Here is a 19,520-nt window from a genome sequence, read left to right on the forward strand (position 1 = left end):
AGAAGAAACAATGCGGAAAGTTATCTTATTGAATGCAGGCTAAGGGCACTGGGAACCAGTCAGGATATGCTCACATGTGTAAAGCAAATCATTGTAATATGTGTAGACTTTTGCTGCGTAAAAGAAATTATTATTATCATTACCGTTTCATCACCACCACTATCATTATTACTAGTATTATTGACAATAAGTTAACTCAGAAATATTTTGTAAAATATCATTTCATAAAGTTGTTTTTATTTTTCATTTTCCCCCTACACCCAGCTGACTCTATTTGTACTTGCAACTTATGTAACTTCAGCAAAGTGGAGAAACAGAGTATGTCATTTTTTTTTTTTTTTGTCTTTTACACTCTAAAAAATGCCGTTAATTTTTTTCTATCTTTACTGGCTGAATTGTCTTTATGCTTGATTGTCTTGAGAGCCCTTGTATAATTTTATCGCTATATACAGTTGTTTTCCAATGCATGTAATTAGTCCTGTGTCCAGTATTGAGCCAATGTGACACACCCATTCATCCCTTACTGCTTTTCCATATGTATTGAATGTCATGAACTGACACACTTACAACAAACAATGTTAATACATTAAACTTTCAGAATTTTGTTGTCTGTAAATGGCCACTTTCTTGCTAAATAATTACTTTTCTTTTTTTGTAATAAATATTTTACAACTCCAGGTAAGCTATTTTTCTGTAATTTTGTATGCATATTAATTTCTGTGGTTTTTTTTTTTCCCCTCTAGTTGGAAGGACAGATTTATTGGCCACAGGAGAAGGGAAGTGAACTGACAATGGGAAAAATGAAGCTCAGTTTACAAAGTTGCAATGTTCGCCCAAATTGGATTGAAAGAATAATTTCTGTGTCTCTTGGTGAAACCAGAGCAAGAAGAGTGATTGTTCACTTGCAGTTTACAGCTTGGCCTGGGAGGTAAGGGGAAGTGTGGATTAAAGTTTGACAACTATTTAACGGTTTTTCATGTGCCCTCATGTTTTGTTGATGCACACACCATGGAGAAATAATCTGGTGTAATCTGCAGCCATTCTTACTCTACCCAACGAAGTTATGAATTATCCTTTACTCAAACAAAGTGTGTTGCTTATTTGACACCTTGTGCTGCTGACCAGACACTTCCTTCACAACTGACCATATGGTTTTAATTTTATCCTGTGAATTAGCTGTTCTATTTGCATGCCAAATACTCTTTGCCTTCCTAATAACATTTTAAGCACCTCACAATACTGTTTGTAATGGGCTACTGTATTTCAATTGTGACTACTTCTAACATTTTGATGTAATTCCCACTTTGTTCTACATGATATCCTTATTCCACTAGTCAGCTACCCGGGCTGCTAGTACCACATTCAGAATGTTCTAATTGAAAGCAACTCTCAAAGAGCATGAGAAATGTGTTACCTATGTTATTGCCACTATAAACATCCTGCCACTCTTGTTTCTTGACAAGGTTTAAAAAACTCTCTATTGTTGTTGGATTAACTTTCCTACATAGTTTGAAATTTAATGTGACATTTGTTTGCGTACTAAAGGCTTTTAGTTTTAAAATTTGTGCATCATGGTCTGAAAGGCCGTTCACCCTTTTACTAACAGAAATACTTCACAAATATCTCGAAATATGGAATCTGTGTGTTGCCCTTCATTCATAGTTCACGGTATATCTTGAGAAAAAGGGCAAGCTGAGTTTCACATAAATGAAACCGTGCTGATTCTCAATCTCAGGGAAATTTGTTATATTCGAACTCAGAATATGTTCAAGAATTCGGCAGCAAACCAAATTTAGGGATATTGTTCTGAAATTTTGAGGGCTGTTCTTTTATCTTTCATATGTGAGGGAGTCTGCACTTTTTTCCAGTCGCTTGTGATTTTGCGCTGGGTGAGATTCATGGTAAATGTAAGCTAAGTAAGAAGCCAGTGCCATAGAGTACACTTTCTGAAACCGAGTTGGGTTTCCATCCAGACCTTATGACATGTTTGTCTTCAACTCTTTAAATTGTTTCTTTACTCCAGGGATGCATATTACTGTGTCATCCATATGGGAGTCTGTTAGATTGTCAAATGACAATATATATGTATGATCCTCCTGTGTGAACAATTTCTTAAAACGACATCTTCAACTGCCATGTCAGACTGGTCAACGAGTGACTGGATGGAAGGCTTAGACCTACTTACCAATTTCACATATGACCACAGTTTTCTCGGACTCTTGGTCAGATCTTTTGCAAAGGTATGATGGTAATACTTCCACGCTTTGTGCATAGAGCTTTTCACAGAAGCACAAATCTCTACTAACCTTTCCCTGTCATCATTTGCACATTCTATTTTGAACTGAGAATGGTACCTCTGTGTTTTCTGAATTTTGTTGTTAAATTGTGGTGGGTCTTTTCCGTCCTCAATCCACTTACTAGGCACATACTTCTCAAGACCACAATTTACAGTTTCTGTGTCCCTCCTCAAAGACTGAAACAACCTACGTGTCTTGCCATTTGTGTTGTTCTACCAACCTACGATTGACTGTTGCTAGAAGAGTGCCAGTTTCTCAACATATGAATGAAGAATCTAGTTGGTACACCATTGGAGCCAATACTCTTTTCTCTGTCATGCGACCGAGCGAGGTGGCGCAGTGGTTAGCACACTGGACTCGCATTCGGGAGGACGACGGTTCAATCCCGTCTCCGGCCATCCTGATTTAGGTTTTCCGTGATTTCCCTAAATCGCTTCAGGCAAATGCCGAAAGGGCACGGCCGATTTCCTTCCCCATCCTTCCCTCACCCGAGCTTGCGCTCCGTCTCTAATGACCTCGTTGTCGACGGGACGTTAAACACTAATCTCCTCCTCCTCCTCCTCCTCTGTCATGCGTTTCCAGTTGTGTCTAATTCTGGAAATAGGTAGTTGTGTATCTTTCGTTTTTTCCATTTGTGCTGCAGTTAAAAGTAAAATCTTGTTTTATGATCTTTGACGGTGAAGTAATTTTGTATGACACAATGTAACATTTCAGCCTTCATTTTATCTTCTGTTTTGCTGCTGTTATTATCAGCAGACATCTAGACACACTTTTGATCTATTTCTGTCTGCCGTTATGATAAACAGACATTTGGGCAGAAATTTTTGATCCGTTGATTAATGGAGTGTACATTGGACAAAAACCGAGGATAAAGGCAACTTGGCAGATAAGTTCTTGCTTTTAAATTCATTGAACTTTTTCTAACATAGTTGTCACTATACAAGGTATCCCAGGTGTAATGATCAGTTTTCAGGGATGTGACAGGAATGACCATTTGAAGAAAAGGTTTAGTAAGTATGGGCTCTAAAATGCATGCCTCAAGAGCTATGAGCTCTTCTTTATCTTCAATACTGTGGAACTCATCTCTTCTACTAAACAAGTGTTCGTAGCTCATAAGGTATGCATGTTAGAGCATCTGTTTACTAGGTTTTTTTTCCTCCTCCTTGGGATGATTGTTTCTGTCATATCCCTGAGCACTGGCTATACCTTCTGGGACACGCATTATTTGTGTTGATTTTGTTTAGTTTCCGCTTGTCATCAAGAATGTAGTTTCATTTGAATTTTTGTGCACTTCTTTCTGTTTTATAATGATTTCATAATATTATTGACCATGATTGGTCCTTCCCACACCCACTATGTTTCATGGCACATACGTATCTAGTACAGTGCCTATAACAGTTTTGAATTTTTGCCAGAGATCATCTAACTTCTTCTTCCAAGAGTTGAATGTTTGCTGCTGGCTGTATTTTTTATCATTTTCTTGACATGCTTGATAAGGATAAATTACTTGCTACCTTTCTTTACATTTTTGTAACACTAGTGATCAATAATGCTATGATACCTTTATGATTGATCATTGCTAATTCTGCATTCACTGCCGTGAAAATGCTAGACATTTTTGCTTTTAGCTGATGCAATGCATGCCCTGTGTGTGAGGGTTGTCTAACCAGATTCTCAAGGCAATTTTCATAATAAAAAAGAAATGAATTCAGTACCATGCCACAAGCTTTGTTCCCTCACTTCTGCTCCGAATCATCTGTGTCACCCATCTGTAGCTAACAAATTTAAATCTCCCGCTATTTATAATAGAACAATTGGGAAATATACACAATATGTGCCAGGCTTTGTCTGTAGTACTTCACTACTTTGATACTTGCTGTGAATGGACGATAAATACATTCAAGTACTTTTTTCAGCATACCTTTGTTGCTTCATTCCAATCTCTGTCATGCGTCTTAACTCCATTTATCTTATTAGAGATTACTCAGCTTCCTGTCACTGCATTGTTGTTATTATCAAGGACTAAACAGTCCCTGGTTTATTCCACTCTCAAGAATTTTGCTCGGTAACTGGGCTTTTCTTTGCAATAAATGTGAAGCAATCATTTGTATTCAGCATGTCTTACACATACAGATTCCATTCGGAAGTAAAGATTTCATTGCTATTTATGCCTGGTTTCAGGCAGCTATCTGTTTCAGGTATTATTTGGACATCACTACCATTAATAAGTGAGAATAAGTCTGGGAAATTACCACAAACACCGCTGCAGATAACAATATTAGGTTGCTTTTTTCTTTCAAAGAAAGTTGTTTTCTTCTATAAGAAACAGCAGGTGAATTACTCTTAACACTCCAGCCTATTGACTTGTTAGAGGTCGCCCCCATCTCTCTCTCTCTTTCTCTCTCTCTTTTTCCCCCTCCCCCTCCCCCTCCCCCTTCCCCTTCCTATCTCTGTCTCTCTAGTTGTCATGCTACTACACTGAATCTATTGGACACCTGTCCTGTTGAGGTGACTCAACAGTTTTCCAGCCAATAGTGTAGGTCAATGAATTTGGATTTTGGAAAGTCGCAGAATTGATGGTGCCACCAGTTTAAGCGTCCCACACAATTGCAAACCAGAGGACAACACTCAGTCCAACAGATTACATTACAAGATATATGCTGTTCTTCCACCTTGCAGTCAGTGATAGCCTTCCTCATCAATTTGTCTAGACGCCAAAATGAGCTGAGGATAGTTCCTGAACCCAGCAAAGCTATCATTGGTGGCAGTATGAACCACAACTTGCAAGTTGCACCAGTTGTGTTCAGCAGCAGCCAGTAGATTCTCCTACGAGACTTTCTGACATATATATACCAAGTCCGCACTGGTCTTTGTTCCTTACTGATCACTGTTTTCTTTATAGGATCCATCATCCGCTTAATATTGGAGCTCGCTATAGTGAACATTTCCTCCATCTGTTTAAGTCTAAATGTAGTTGGAAGGTTGTCCGTGTCATAACAGAAAAGTGACTTTTGGTGGTGTAGGCATCTTATCAGCAACAGGAACACTTCATGTCAGTAGTTACAGCATACAGAGGCAGACATCCAATCGGTTCTCCCATTAGCTATCTGACCAAAGACCCATGTGCCCTCCCGGCCCCCTGTCATTCACGTTTGGATAATGATGTGCCACTGCATACACCTGATAGCTGATACAGTCCTTAAGGAAACAGCTGAATTCTGCTGACCGTGACCAATACAGCTTCTAACTCCATTAAGACAACAGTCAGCTTCCTATCCATCCGCATACAACAAATCCAGTTGATTGGCATCTTGCGTCATAAGATAAAACAGTCTACACATCTGAAAGAATCTAAAGAAATGACACACTGTAAAAACTAGTGAGCTAAATTTTATGTGCAAATTAAGCACTGCAACAGCTGTAAGTGACAGTGATGCTCTATATATGCCCTACTAGACAGATGAGGCAGTAGTGAGCTAAGTCTTTGAAAAGGCTGACACACTCAAATGAGGTACAGTGGTACCTATTTTTGACTGGAGCCACATTACAAAATTTGTTCACACAAGGCTAGCTCTTGGAGGTACCAAAAAAGGAAAGAAAAACGCTATAGCACACACAGATAAAAGCTACTAAACATCCTTTTCTATTGTATTAAGTAAAATAAATGCTTTCCGCAAACTAAGTGCTGCAACTTCTAAGAAAGCTGAAGCAAGTACTTGTACTATTACTAATCACTCGATTTACTGTTCTAGTCTTTTATGTGTCAAACAAAAGTAATTGTGTAACTGCATGTCTGAATCCCTTGCCATTGTGGTCTTTCCGTAAGATAAAGAGTTAAGACAATGGAATTGTTTCACATGAAGAGTTAAGACAATAGAATTGTTTCACAGTATGTAAAAATATGAAGGTGGATCAAAAAGTAATCGAGTAATTTAATAATGAACATGTAACAGTTGAAGTAACAATTGGATTAGTGAAGATCATATGCGAACTGTCCTCTAAACAACACCGTTCAACGTACACATTTGCACCGTCGCTGAATTCAGACATCATGACCCATGATTTTAAAGCTGTTTTAGCCTCACCCAAGCTATTGAATTTGTAACCATGTAGGATCAGAGTCCCAAACAGGCGGAAGACAGATGGGACCAAAACAGGGCTGTAGGTTGCATGAGGCACCACCAACTCGTCTATTTTTGCTGTCACTTAGATTGTGAAAAATGACATGTGGCATGTACGTTATCATGATGAGGCTGGCATGGGAATGCACTTAGCTGGGGATATCACTTAGAATATTAAAAAGTGGGAAGAAGGAAAACTCTTAATTTTTCCTCATTTGCTTTGATACCTGGATTCAACATTTGTGCAAATGTTTACAAATGCTTGACGACTATGTTGAGTGGTTGGACAGTTCAGGCTGTTATTTGCACTAATTCCACTGTTACATGTATGTTATTAATTTTTTTTTTATAATACAGGAGGCATTATTTACTTATGATCCTTATATTTGTTATTATTCCCAACAACATTTTTCTAAAAAGAAACAATACAAGCCAAAGATGTGACAGGACCGACATCAAATGAACTTTGTTACGTTGCATGCAGACATTTTGTATTATCGCCTTACTGTTATTTATAATTTCTGATGTATTTCAAAAGACACATAATTTATTCGAACACAGTGCTGCAACCAAATTCCTCCAAGCAAAATGAGAAAGAGGAAGATGCAATTTTCCTTGCTGCTGATATTCATTCTGTACGTTTCAAGATCTGTGTCCAACTAAAGGAAAACTATAAACTTTTGGTGAAATTCAACGAGCTTTTATCAATTTTTATGTATGTCATCACATACATCAAAAATATGGAAAGGATAGATTGCTACTCACTGCTTAGAGGAGGTGTTCAGTTGCTGATAGGCACAATGAAAAAGACTGCTAAAATATTTTAAGCTTTTGGGCAAAGTCGTTCTTCCAAAATAGAGAGCACTCTCCCCCTCCCCGCTCTCCCCCCTCTCCGCTCTCCCCCCTCCCCGCTCTCCCCCCTCCCCGCTCTCCCCCCTCCCCGCTCTGCCCCCTCCCCACTCTGCCCCTTTCATCACCTCCAAGCACAGTCTCATGACAGTTACCTAGCAACCATATCCTGTCCCCACCATGTCCATGACCCCACAGGCAGCACAACACCTTCCCCTATTCTGCTCTCCCCATGCCAACTCCTTACCACCACCACCACCACCACCACCACCCACCACTCACCCTTCCCAGAAGACTGCTGCTAACATCAGACACTGTCGCAGTTGGGTCCCCGCGCCCAGCGGTATTGCTCATTTGTGTGTGAGTTGTGCGTGTGTGAAGGTGTGTGTGTTTTCTATTTTGGAAAAAGGACACACAGTCTTTTTCTGTTGTACATATATTATACGACTCTATGCTTCCTCTTTGAGGTGAGCACAATCTGTTCTTTCCGTGTAGTTGTTATTCCAGTCTGGACTTTCCAATGTTTCATTTAACCACATACATCAGTTATTTTAAGTATAATATTTTATACTTACCATGTTTACGTTTTGGCAGCTTAGACATGGATTGTATGTTCCAGCTCATTTCCAGCATCACCAGGACCTTTCCTCAGTTTTGTATCAGAGACACTCAGCCTGTACAAACAGCAGCGTAATACTGCTCATCCAGTTGTTGTTCACTGTCTCTCAGGAGTTGGCCGGACAGGTCTATTTTGTCTGGTATGTGCAGCAGTGTGTGAAGTGCGAGCTGGCCATGGATTACTGGATTTGGTGGCAACCACCGCCATTATGAGTACTAACCGCAAAGGTTCTCTGCGCGATCGTGAACACCTTAAATTTGCATATCAATCTGTTCTTTATTATGCACAGGACCTGCTTATGAAACGTGAGTAACAACAATAAATCAGCAAATTGTACCTCTATCTGTGTTGTCATTTTCTTTGTAACAGACATAAGTGTATTATGTTTTTGTGCTGAGCCTGAAGAAAGGTGATCACTTAATTGCATCATTTGAAGAGAGTGGTACTTTGTTTATTCATCCTAAAAAGTCAGCCATTGTGGATTATTATTTTCGACACTACACCATCAACTGCAGTGCGCATGTTTCTTCTTGCTTCTCCATTGTAAAATTAATGTTATGCTGTATTTATTTTTGTATTTGTTCAGCTGTATACTAACAGTGGAGATTCCGTCCTATAGTTACACAAATGTGCAGTAACTGAAACATTGTCACTTTGCTTGTTAAATTATGTTACAGCAACACTACCTCTATTATCTTACTCTTTAAGATGTTTGTTATATTTCCTTTGCTTCAATTAGAAGTTTGATATGCAGTCTGGATTTCTGGACCATCCCTAAGTCTAGCTCAGAAAGCAACTCTTGTATGATTTTTAAAAATTATTAGCTGTGCCGGGCACTTGTTGCAAAGCCTCTTCTTCTTTCTAAGTAGGTATACATTTACAAAGCAGACACATTTACACATACAAAATAAATGAAAGACTGTATTATGGAGAGGAAAGTGGCCACTCACCATGTAGCGGAGATGCTGAGTCACAGATATGCACAACAAAAAGACTGTCACACACACACACACACACACACACACACACACACACACACACACTCTTCAGTGTGTGTGTGTGTGTGTGTGTGTGTGTTGTTAATGAATGTCTTAATGGCTGAAAGCTTTATTTGTGTTTGTGACTCAGCATCTCTGCTATATGGTGAGTAGCAACTTTCCTTTTCATAATATTGTTATATTCCTTCCTGGATTTTCCATTGTTTGAAATGAAATACAGTGATTTTTGTGTGTTACTTTAAATAAGAAAAAGTTCACTCACATGCTTTGGGGTACACACTACATTTGATCTTCCCATATTCTGCAAGCAAAAATAATAATAATTTTTTTAGCTGTCCCACTCATGAGCATGCAACATATCAATTGAATATGTAAAAGCCATGGACTTTCCAGAAGCAGCTGACCTTATACCTTGTTGAAGGTCATTAAGAATATAAGACAAATTAGGAACTGCACTCATTTGGAATCAATTGATGGGAATGCGTGGAATAAACACATTTTCTCCTTTTGACTTGCCATTCAGAATTGTTGCTGCAATTATGTTTGGGATCAGCTTTTGGCAGCAAGCCTGGCTCCATTGCATAATCATGGTGGATTAATGTAGTGCTGAAGAATTATTGATGCACTGATTTTGATTGACAATCTGTGTGGAGGCACACCAGAAAGAGTCAACAAATTTAAAAACTCGATTGGACATTTTAAAATTTTATCCACATTCTTGATACTGTCAATTAGTTTGTAGGTGACAGACTCATCCGCAATTTGTTCGTAAGTAGTGTAGTTGATAACTTTAGTGTCAGTGTTTCTTACTGCCAAAATCGTACTGGGCAATTGGTGAGTTTTGCAATTGGTGACAGTTTATGGGAAAACTCACTGAATTAATTATTTGTTCAATTAAACAGTTACATGAAAAATCAATGGAGATGAAATATATTTTGTGTCGGCATCTACCAGTACTTTTCCATTACCTATGTCCAGTAGCCATTTTGAAAATATAGATGAAGCATTGCGCTGCAGATTTAGCGTATTTTGGTCTTTAATGTGAGTTTTGGCACATATCTCATCCATTTTTTTAACAAATTTCTACCCTGCAGTTTCATCTGATTTCTGAGGAAACGTAATTGTGCCAGTCATGGTCATTTCAAGAAAAATTACTGTTGCTGACGACACTCTGATACTTTGCTACTTTTGCATTGTGCAGCTCTAGAGAGGACATTCAATGTATCCGTGGTTTTGAACTGTGTGGCATCGTCTTTGGCCTGAAAACATCCTGGCAAAATTATTGACTTACTGCAGTGCTTATTTTCACGATGTGATTGATACATTGAACCCAAAAATGAGAGATAGACTGTGCTTCATGTCTTTAAAGTATTCTAAGTCGACAGTTACAGGAAATAAATACCAATTGGCCATTTTCAGACACCCCTTCTCATCACCAACCCCAGTCCTAGCAATAATTTTTATTTATTTATTTTTTTTTTCATATAATGAGATACGTAAACCAAATTTGGTTGAAATTGTTCCAGATGTTCCCGAGTTAGGCTTTCATGCATACTTACCCAATGGGGCATTATCGGTGTCTTACCATTGGAAGAAATTTTCCTGATATCAGGTGATACATGTGACAAATTTGGTAGAAATTCCTTCAGGTGTTACAGAGATATACTGATATGTCACTGCCTTTTCCCCACCCCTTCCAATAAATGTGTATAAAATTTGGTAGGAACACATAAGAAGACAAACAAAAATTCATTTTTATGTATTGTATACACTTCTGAATTACATATTAGTTTTCTGTCATGAATCTAAAATCAGGAAATCATTACATTTATTGTTAGTGCATGTTCTGTGCCTCTGATACCTGTTTGTAAGTGATATTGTTTCATAAATTTGTAATTTCGTCAGTTTACATTAAATGTAAAGTTCCTAAGCTGGAAGTGAAAGGCATTTTTTAAAAAAATAGAAAGAACACTTATAAGTGTTGTCCCATTTTAGGTCTATGTACTTTGTCCACAATTTTCCCAATGATTAGGTTCTATCCCTAAATTATGGTACCTGATCATCTGCAATGTCCCTATTTGTTGCTCCATGGACTACTTTATTGAAGTCTTCTTTTTTTCCCCTTCATGTAGTTGTTCCTGAAGACTTGTATAGTATTTGCCATTTATTACCCAACCCTATGTGAGGTAAAGCAAAGAAGAATTGTTGTTACATCCCAGAAAAAAAATGGCAATATACTAGCTTACAAATAGCCCGGAACTACCAACCTTCATCCACTTTTTCAGTTCTATTTTCATTTATAAGCATAGCACTGTGGACTCACACCTGATGCACTGTAACAAATGAGTGCTCAAAATCAGTTTTTTTTTTTTTTTTCATTGTCATTTATTTTCACAGTTAATCCTTAATGTAAAAATGGACTTTGGCTTGCACATGGATCATCTTCAAAAGATGTACGGCACCTTTGGATTGAACACTCATTTCTTATTTGTTGAAACTTATATAGTAGACTACCGTATTTACTCGAATCTAAGCCGCACTCGAATCTAAGCCGCACCTGAAAAATGAGACTCGAAATCAAGGAAAAAAAATTTTCCCAAATCTAAGCCGCACCTGAAATTTGAGACTCGAAATTCAAGGGGAGAGAAAAGTTTTAGGTCGCACCTCCAAATCGAAACAAAGTTCGTCTAATTATAATATGAGACACAATTTAGGTCGAATGAATGACGATACAGCTGCAGTAGTTTGGTTCGAGTCATAAGGTTAGCAGTTACAGTTTACCAGGTAGCCATTGCTACGCGTCACGCGCTCCGTCCGTATTTATACGGATATCCTTCCTTTTTCACGTGCTTCGTCTGGTTTGAATTGATTGCTTATTTTTCTTTGATCTGATAAGTGCCGTTCTCTTTGTTACAGGTGTTTACGTCACTCTAAGCTGAAAATGCATTACTGTACTGTGTCATGCATTGTTTGTCGCATTCTGATAGTGCATGTTTACGGCCTGTCGCCGCTCGCGGCGTGGCTTGCTTTTGTGCGCACTACCGCCGCTTATAAATAAAAAATAGAGAGGAATCGTTTCATTAGCGAAACATTTGTTGTTACTTACACTACTGCTTTCTTTGATAATGATCAACAAGAACCAAATAATAGACTGCGTATGATAGATGATGATCTGAACGAAATTTTAGCGAAAATTTTTCTCCGTTTGAAAATCTTTGCAGGTGCCTCTTTAGTTCATTACATTCTGCACAGAAATTAGAGTCATCTTAGATTTAAAAATCTAGTCAGTTGCCGTGCTTCATTTCTGACTGTATCACTATCAGGCATAAGAATAATACGAATATAAACATGACATTATATGTATATTCTTCCGCGTTTGCTGTTGTCTCACTCTAGTTTCGTAGTTTATTAGGCAGACAGGATTTAAATGAGATAGTAGCAAACACGAAACAATACATGGCAAAATGTTTATATTCGTATTAATCTTATGGCGAAGAGAATACTACATGTGATTCACAATTCATAAAATCTCCTATTAGCAACCATCTCTTCTCACAGGTAGGAAAAAATTCAGAACACAGAGTTGGCCATATTGACAAACATCCCAAACAGTCTTGCCAGTCGGATTTTCATAGTACATTGAAATGCTGCTACATTCGAAGATCAACAATCCAGAATTTGTCTTTACTTCGTTGAATAATGTACCAAAATGCAGTGGTCGAAACTCTGGGCGGAGGAAAAAGGCTCGTCTTCCACTTTTTTTTTTATTTATTTACTGACGCAGAGATTTTGGTGCCAGTATTTATCTTTGTGCCTACAAATTATGCCTATGTGGCGCTACATATATTCGACGGCAGAAGTTAGTTGTGGCGGCACCCACCAACATTTTTCAGAACTCCCACTTGCTTTGCACTCGATTCTAAGCCGCAGGTGGTTTTTTGGATTATAAAAACCGGAAAAAAAGTGCGGCTTAGATTCGAGTAAATTCGGTATTACTAAACATTCACAAATTTCTGATAAATTTGTGTTGGCAATAAAACATCCGACTTTGCAACATGATCTGCTTCTGAAAGTATAATAATTTATATTCCCCTGTTTCTTCATTTTTTGAGGCACACCTCAAAAGTGTCAGTTCATTAAAAAAAAAAAAAATTCAGAGATCAGCCTGTACATTAGCATTTTTTTAAATAGTATGCAAGAACCCAAAGTCCATATACAGGGTGTTTCAAAAATGACCGGTATATTTGAAACGGCAATAAAAACTAAACGAGCAGCGACAGAAATACACCATTTGTTGCAATATGCTTGGGACAACAGTACATTTTCAGGCGGACAAACTTTCGAAATTACAGTAGTTACAATTTTCAACAACAGATGGCGCTGCGGTGTGGGAAACGCTATAGCACGATATTTTCCACATATCCACCATGCGTAGCAATAATATGGCGTAGTCTCTGAATGAAATTACCCGAAACCTTTGACAATGTGTCTGGCGGAATGGCTTCACATGCAGATGAGATGTACTGCTTCAGCTGTTCAATTGTTTCTGGATTCTGGCGGTACACCTGGTCTTTCAAGTGTCCCCACAGAAAGAAGTCACAGGGGTTCATGTCTGGCGAATAGGGAGGCCAATCCACGCCGCCTCCTGTATGTTTCGGATAGCCCAAAGCAATCACACGATCATCGAAATATTCATTCAGGAAATTAAAGACGTCGGCCGTGCGATGTGGCCGGGCACCATCTTGCATAAACCACAAGGTGTTCGCAGTGTCGTCTAAGGCAGTTTGTACCGCCACAAATTCACGAAGAATGTCCAGATAGTGTGATGCAGTAATCGTTTCGGATCTGAAACATGGGCCAATGATGCCTTTGGAAGAAATGGCGGCCCAGACCAGTACTTTTTGAGGATGCAGGGACGATGGGACTGCAACGTGGGGCTTTTCGGTTCCCCATATGCGCCAGTTCTGTTTATTGACGAAGCCGTCCAGGTAAAAATAAGCTTCGTCAGTAAACCAAATGCTGCCCACATGCATATCGCCGTCATCAATCCTGTGCACTATATCGTTAGCGAATGTCTCTCGTACAGCAATGGTAGCGGCGCTGAGGGGTTGCCGTGTTTGAATTTTGTATGGATAGAGGTGTAAACTCTGGCGCATGAGACGATACATGGACGTTGGCGTCATTTGGACCGCAGCTGCAACACGGCGAACGGAAACCCGAGGCCGCTGTTGGATCACCTGCTGCACTAGCTGCGCGTTGCCCTCTGTGGTTGCCGTACGCGGTCGCCCTACCTTTCCAGCACGTTCATCCGTCATGTTCCCAGTCCGTTGAAATTTTTCAAACAGATCCTTTATTGTATCGCTTTTCGGTCCTTTGGTTACATTAAACCTCCGTTGAAAACTTCGTCTTGTTGCAACAACACTGTGTTCTAGGCGGTGGAATTCCAACACCAGAAAAATCCTCTGTTCTAAGGAATAAACCATGTTGTCTACAGCACACTTGCACGTTGTGAACAGCACACGCTTACAGCAGAAAGACGACGTACAGAATGGCGCACCCACAGACTGCGTTGTCTTCTATATCTTTCACATCACTTGCAGCGCCATCTGTTGTTGAAAATTGTAACTACTGTAATTTCGAAAGTTTGTCCGCCTGAAAATGTACTGTTGTCCCAAGCATATTGCAACAAATGGTGTATTTCTATCGCTGCTCGTTTAGTTTTTATTGCCGTTTCAAATATACTGGTCATTTTTGAAACACCCTGTAGTATTGTTGCTATCTTTCACTCTTGGTACAGTGGGTGAAATTCAGGAATCCTAAGTGAAACTGAAGTAATTCTGTAGAAACAAAATCAAACTGTCAGTGTGCATCCTGGCATGAACAGAAGCTAAGCCAGCTCATTGCATGTGATCAGTGGCAGGAGAATTAATATGATGGCCTACTGTGGCAAACATTCTGACAACATTATGGGTGACACCCCAACTAAACTAAAGTGCACATTGCACTCTCATTCTTCTGTTGTGAAACTTATCTAATTTCTTCTAGCAACTGTACATATTCTCCCCATAAAAATGTGAAACTTCAGTGGATCTCAGCATCAAATAACATAGAGGACTGCAGCTAGGTAACATCCTAGACAACTGTCAGTATTTTAAAAGGTGAAACCCATCAGTTTTCAAGGCATAGATGTGACAAGAGGTTGCTGTGCATGGCAGTGTAAACCATTAGTGAGTAGGGCTGTGCTGACATACAAACTAAAATATGGTGCACATATAAGTACACCACAGAACATAAACAGTCAGCACCATCACACAGCTAAAGATGACCAACAACAGACAATATCAGCAATGAAAAACCAATGACAGGTCATCAAATAGCACTAAAACTCTCCCAGTGATGTTAAACCAATTCCAAGCAGAATTTCTTTATCTTGGCAATAATCAAATTACACCCTGTAAAACAGTCCTCTATGCAGACGATACAACTTTTATCAATTCAGGACAGACTCTTGAATCTTGACGAGAAAAAAATAATGTAATATTTGAAAAATTGGTTCATTGGTTTAGTGCAAACTCCCTATTCATAAATGAAACAAAAACTGAGGAAATATTCTTTAATTTGAAGGTATCAAACAAAGAAAATAAGTCCATTAAACTGTTAGGAATGGTGATTGACCAGAAACTTTGCTGGGATAAACATATCACATACGTCTGTTCTAAACTTGCACGTGCCATGTTCCTACATTATAAGCTTAGGGGTAATGTCAGCCAAAACTTACTGCTGCATTCATATTTTGCTTATATCCACCCCCATCTTTCATATGGTATTCTGCTCTGGGGAAATTCTCCCAATTCAATATCAATTTTCAGATGGCAAAAAAAGTTCTTCGATGTATAGTGGGTTTATCTCCTAGGGATACATGCAGGGAACATTTCAAAAAAACTTAACATCATGGCAGTTCCTTGTTTGTACATCTACTATTGCTTATTACACGTAAAAGAAAACATAGCTCAATATCCCCTTAGGTCATCTATCCACACCCACAATAAAAGACGAAACCACACAATTGATCTGCTATACTCTAGACTGTCCAAGATACATAATAGTTATAAAAATGTAGGCCTCGAACTGTTTAATGTGCTCCCTAAAATTGTACAAACAGTATCTAAAAATAAATTTAAGACAACATTGGGTCTGTGGCTCAAAGGTAAAGCATTTTACTCAGTTGATGAATATAAAGATTGTAATATGGCAGATTTGCTGTTTTAACATAGAGAAAGGTACCTCTGCCTGTAGTAGGACCTAAATTTGGAAAAACAATGATTGATATATACATTGTTATGAGAATATAACCATCTTTATACAGTAATTGAACTTATTTACGAAGCCCATTGTATAAGAAAATACTGAACGGCTAATAAAGATTCTTATTTTTATCTATGTTTGGTGATACAGCTCACAAGAAATCTTTGGATGGTGCAGCTTTATCCATGCTAGGAAAAGGTTTTAATTTGCACTAATACCCAGACATTTTCCAGTTGTTGATTTTGAAGTTCTGTCAAACAGTTGCTTTTAAAGTGCTTTGGGATGTTGCCAAGGAGGTTAGGAGAGGATATTGTGTGTTGACAAGGACATGTTAGTTCAAGAGCAATATTACAGCAGCAGAGAGGTCTGCTTTGCATTCTCTCATGGTGGAGCATGATACGGCGAGGGGTGTGGGGGTGGGGGGCGATACGCGCACCCGAATACACACACACACACACACACACACACACACACACACACACACCTTTTTTGTGTGTGTCTGTCGACGATGCAGCAATTCTGCCTTTAGGTGGATCGTCTCCTTTACTCCTAAAAATTCATTATTCTCGAACAGAATTTTCTATACATTATTTAGGTGTTAATCATTTTCATCAGTGCAACATCTCTGAAGGGAATGGAGAGGGGACATCTGTTGCTGATACCAGATAGTCTAAGCCATACACCTTACAGTAAGTTGCAGAGTGTTAGTTTAAATGCACCTACAAAAGTGTTGTTGCTATTGTCACATAGAAGACAGTGTAATTAGATGAATGTCTGGCTAGAACACATACAGTACATATACAGCTACAGCACATTCCAGTACAGTGATGCTTGACATTTGTGGTATTTCTAGAATGTACTCAAACCGAATATAGACATTAAAATTGTACAGTCCAGGTGAGTTTTGAACTCACGACCCTCCATGCAACAGTTTAGTATCATAACTACTACACCATGGTGCTACTCATCTTCTTCTGTGACATTGCTCCCTCTTTAAGAGAACAGCGTCTCGGTGTTATGTTGTCCTAGTCCAGGAACGAGTCATCGGTCCTGCATACCACGACTCCTGATGACTGATGCTCGCCCTGGCAGTGATCATCTTAGAATTCTTTTGCGGCTACGCTCTTCATCACCTTTCTGCTTGTTGCCTGTCGCTGGAGCTTTGAATTTACCCTGGGTTGCAGGACCCTTGTAGGGCTTCATTCGAAGGACATGGGCCGTATCTCTAATCTTTTGTCGTCTTGTGTCAGGATCAAAATCTTGAACTTCATAAGTAACATCAGACAACTGTCTTACAACCTTACAAGGTCCAAAGTAGCTCCTGAGGAGCTTGTCAGAGAGACCAATCTTCCAGAACAGGAGTGAAGATCCAGACGAGGTCACCAGGCTGGTAAATAACAGGGCGATGGCTCGCGTCATACCTTCGGCGATCGTTTTCTTGAGCCTGCAGTATGCAGAGTCGAGCTAACTGCCGAGCTTCCTCAACTCTGGTTAATGCCTGGCCAATGTAGCCATTGTCCATGTCATCAGGATGTAACGGAAACACAATGTCCATCGTCGTAGTCGCCTCACGCCCATGCACCAGGAAGAAGGGTGTAAATCCCGTGGTGTCTTGTTTGGCGGTGTTGTAGGCAAACGTCACAAAAGGTAGCACCTCATCCCAGCTGCTCTGCTCAACATTGACAAACGTTGATAGCATGTTGGCCAAGGCGTTCAGCTGTTCTTCAATTAACGGCACAGCGTTTGTTACGCACATGCGTCTTGGAAGGATCTGCGGTTCTCGGCGACAGTTAACTATCCACAATTCACCAAATCCGTTCTCAAACGAGACGACAGATTCTGGGAAGACCAAGTTATTCTTCAGTGGTATGATTCTCTTACGTTCTACTACAAGATCCATGGGTTGATGCATGGCATGACACATGACAGTTACCTTTCTAGTGCTGACTGGAGGAATGATCACTTCATCCAGCACACATAGTCTGCACACACTCGGATGCGTATCTTCCTGTCCACAGTATCTTATCTCGTCTAGCATAATCTTTGAGTGACCACAATCTATAATTTCCTGAGAAGCATTCAAAAAGTACCATCTGAGAATGACTTCATGACTACACTCTTGTAAGACGATAAATTCTAAGGACTTTGTATGGCCAGTTATAACCACACGAATGGTACATCTTCCTGTAGGTTTTACATATTTCTCATTAGCCACCTTCAGCAGTTACGTTTTGCTGTTAACAAATACGGTTTTCTGCAACTGGCGACGGTACTTCTCTGAAATCACTGAATATGATGCTCCAGAGACCACAAAAGCTAGCACTGGTCGGCCATCCATGAGAATATTGACGTAGTTTCCTATCATTTTTGTAGTGATCGACAGCATTGGATTTTTCTCTTCGGCGGCTTCACCTCCAAGTAAGGTCGCACCCTTTAGTTACCCAGGTTGTGGTGGCTAGGTGATCAGCTGGAGCTTCTAAACGGTGATGGAGACCTTGCTCAGCATGTTGGGGAGCGTCCTCTCCAGCGGCTAGCTTGCTGTGATGGTGACCTATGTCGTCCTGCACCCACATCATCTTGTTCATCTTTGTCGTCCCGGATTTGGCATCGTAAGATTGGTCTGCTGTCTTCTGGCATGGGCGTCCTCAAATATCCGCTGCCTTTCTCGACAATAGTGCACCACATGTCCTGGTCGTCCACAGTGGAAACATACTGGTTGGTTATCCTGGGTCCTCTAGACGTCAGTCTTCCTTGGTGCCCAAACAGGTTCCTCATGCGGCATTGTAGGAATGTAACTTCGCCTGGACTCAAAAAGTTTTCACCGTTTTAAAGGGAAATGAAGGGCGAGAGATTGGGTTCATTGTCTGTTCCACTTCCTCCCTTATGACCTCTTGAAGCATCTCGGTTTTTTGCTCGCCGTGCAATCAAAGTACATTCTGAACTTCCTCTCTCACTATCTGATGAAGAACACATGTGAAATCAGTTGCTTCCTCCATCACAGACATTGACACGACACTTGGAAGCAGTTCAAACTGCTTGCGTGTAATTCTTTTTTGATGCATATGTCGATATATTGGCACCATTTTATGAAGTCATCTGCTGTCGAAACTTCCTTCAGGAATAGGGCTTGATACATGTTCTCAGCAACACCCTTCATGAGATGTGCAACATTATCTTCCTCCTTCATTCTAGGATTCACTATTTTCCACAGCTCCAAGACATCTTGAATGTAGGATGCTGTACTTTCTCCTGGATGCTGTGCCCTGCACTTTAATTTATCTTCAGCCTTGCACTTCTGTCATCGTGTGTCGCTGAAATACTTGTGCAATTC

At 39.7% G+C, this 19,520-nt stretch overlaps 1 protein-coding gene across 3 annotated transcripts in view; it reads left to right on the forward strand.

Annotated features, from left to right (window-relative positions):
- The window catches only part of LOC126260179 (tyrosine-protein phosphatase non-receptor type 23), a 156,300-nt gene that overhangs the window by 124,747 nt on the left and 12,033 nt on the right, over positions 1–19,520 (forward strand). For all 3 annotated transcript variants that reach the window (XM_049957444.1, XM_049957442.1, XM_049957443.1), the window contains exons 16-17: positions 744–928; positions 7,887–8,191. In XM_049957444.1, the coding sequence (XP_049813401.1) occupies positions 744–928; positions 7,887–8,191 (490 nt within the window). The remainder of the gene's footprint in view (positions 1–743; positions 929–7,886; positions 8,192–19,520) is intronic.

This window comes from Schistocerca nitens, chromosome 5 (assembly GCF_023898315.1).
Source record: "Schistocerca nitens isolate TAMUIC-IGC-003100 chromosome 5, iqSchNite1.1, whole genome shotgun sequence".
NCBI lineage: Eukaryota > Metazoa > Arthropoda > Insecta > Orthoptera > Acrididae > Schistocerca > Schistocerca nitens.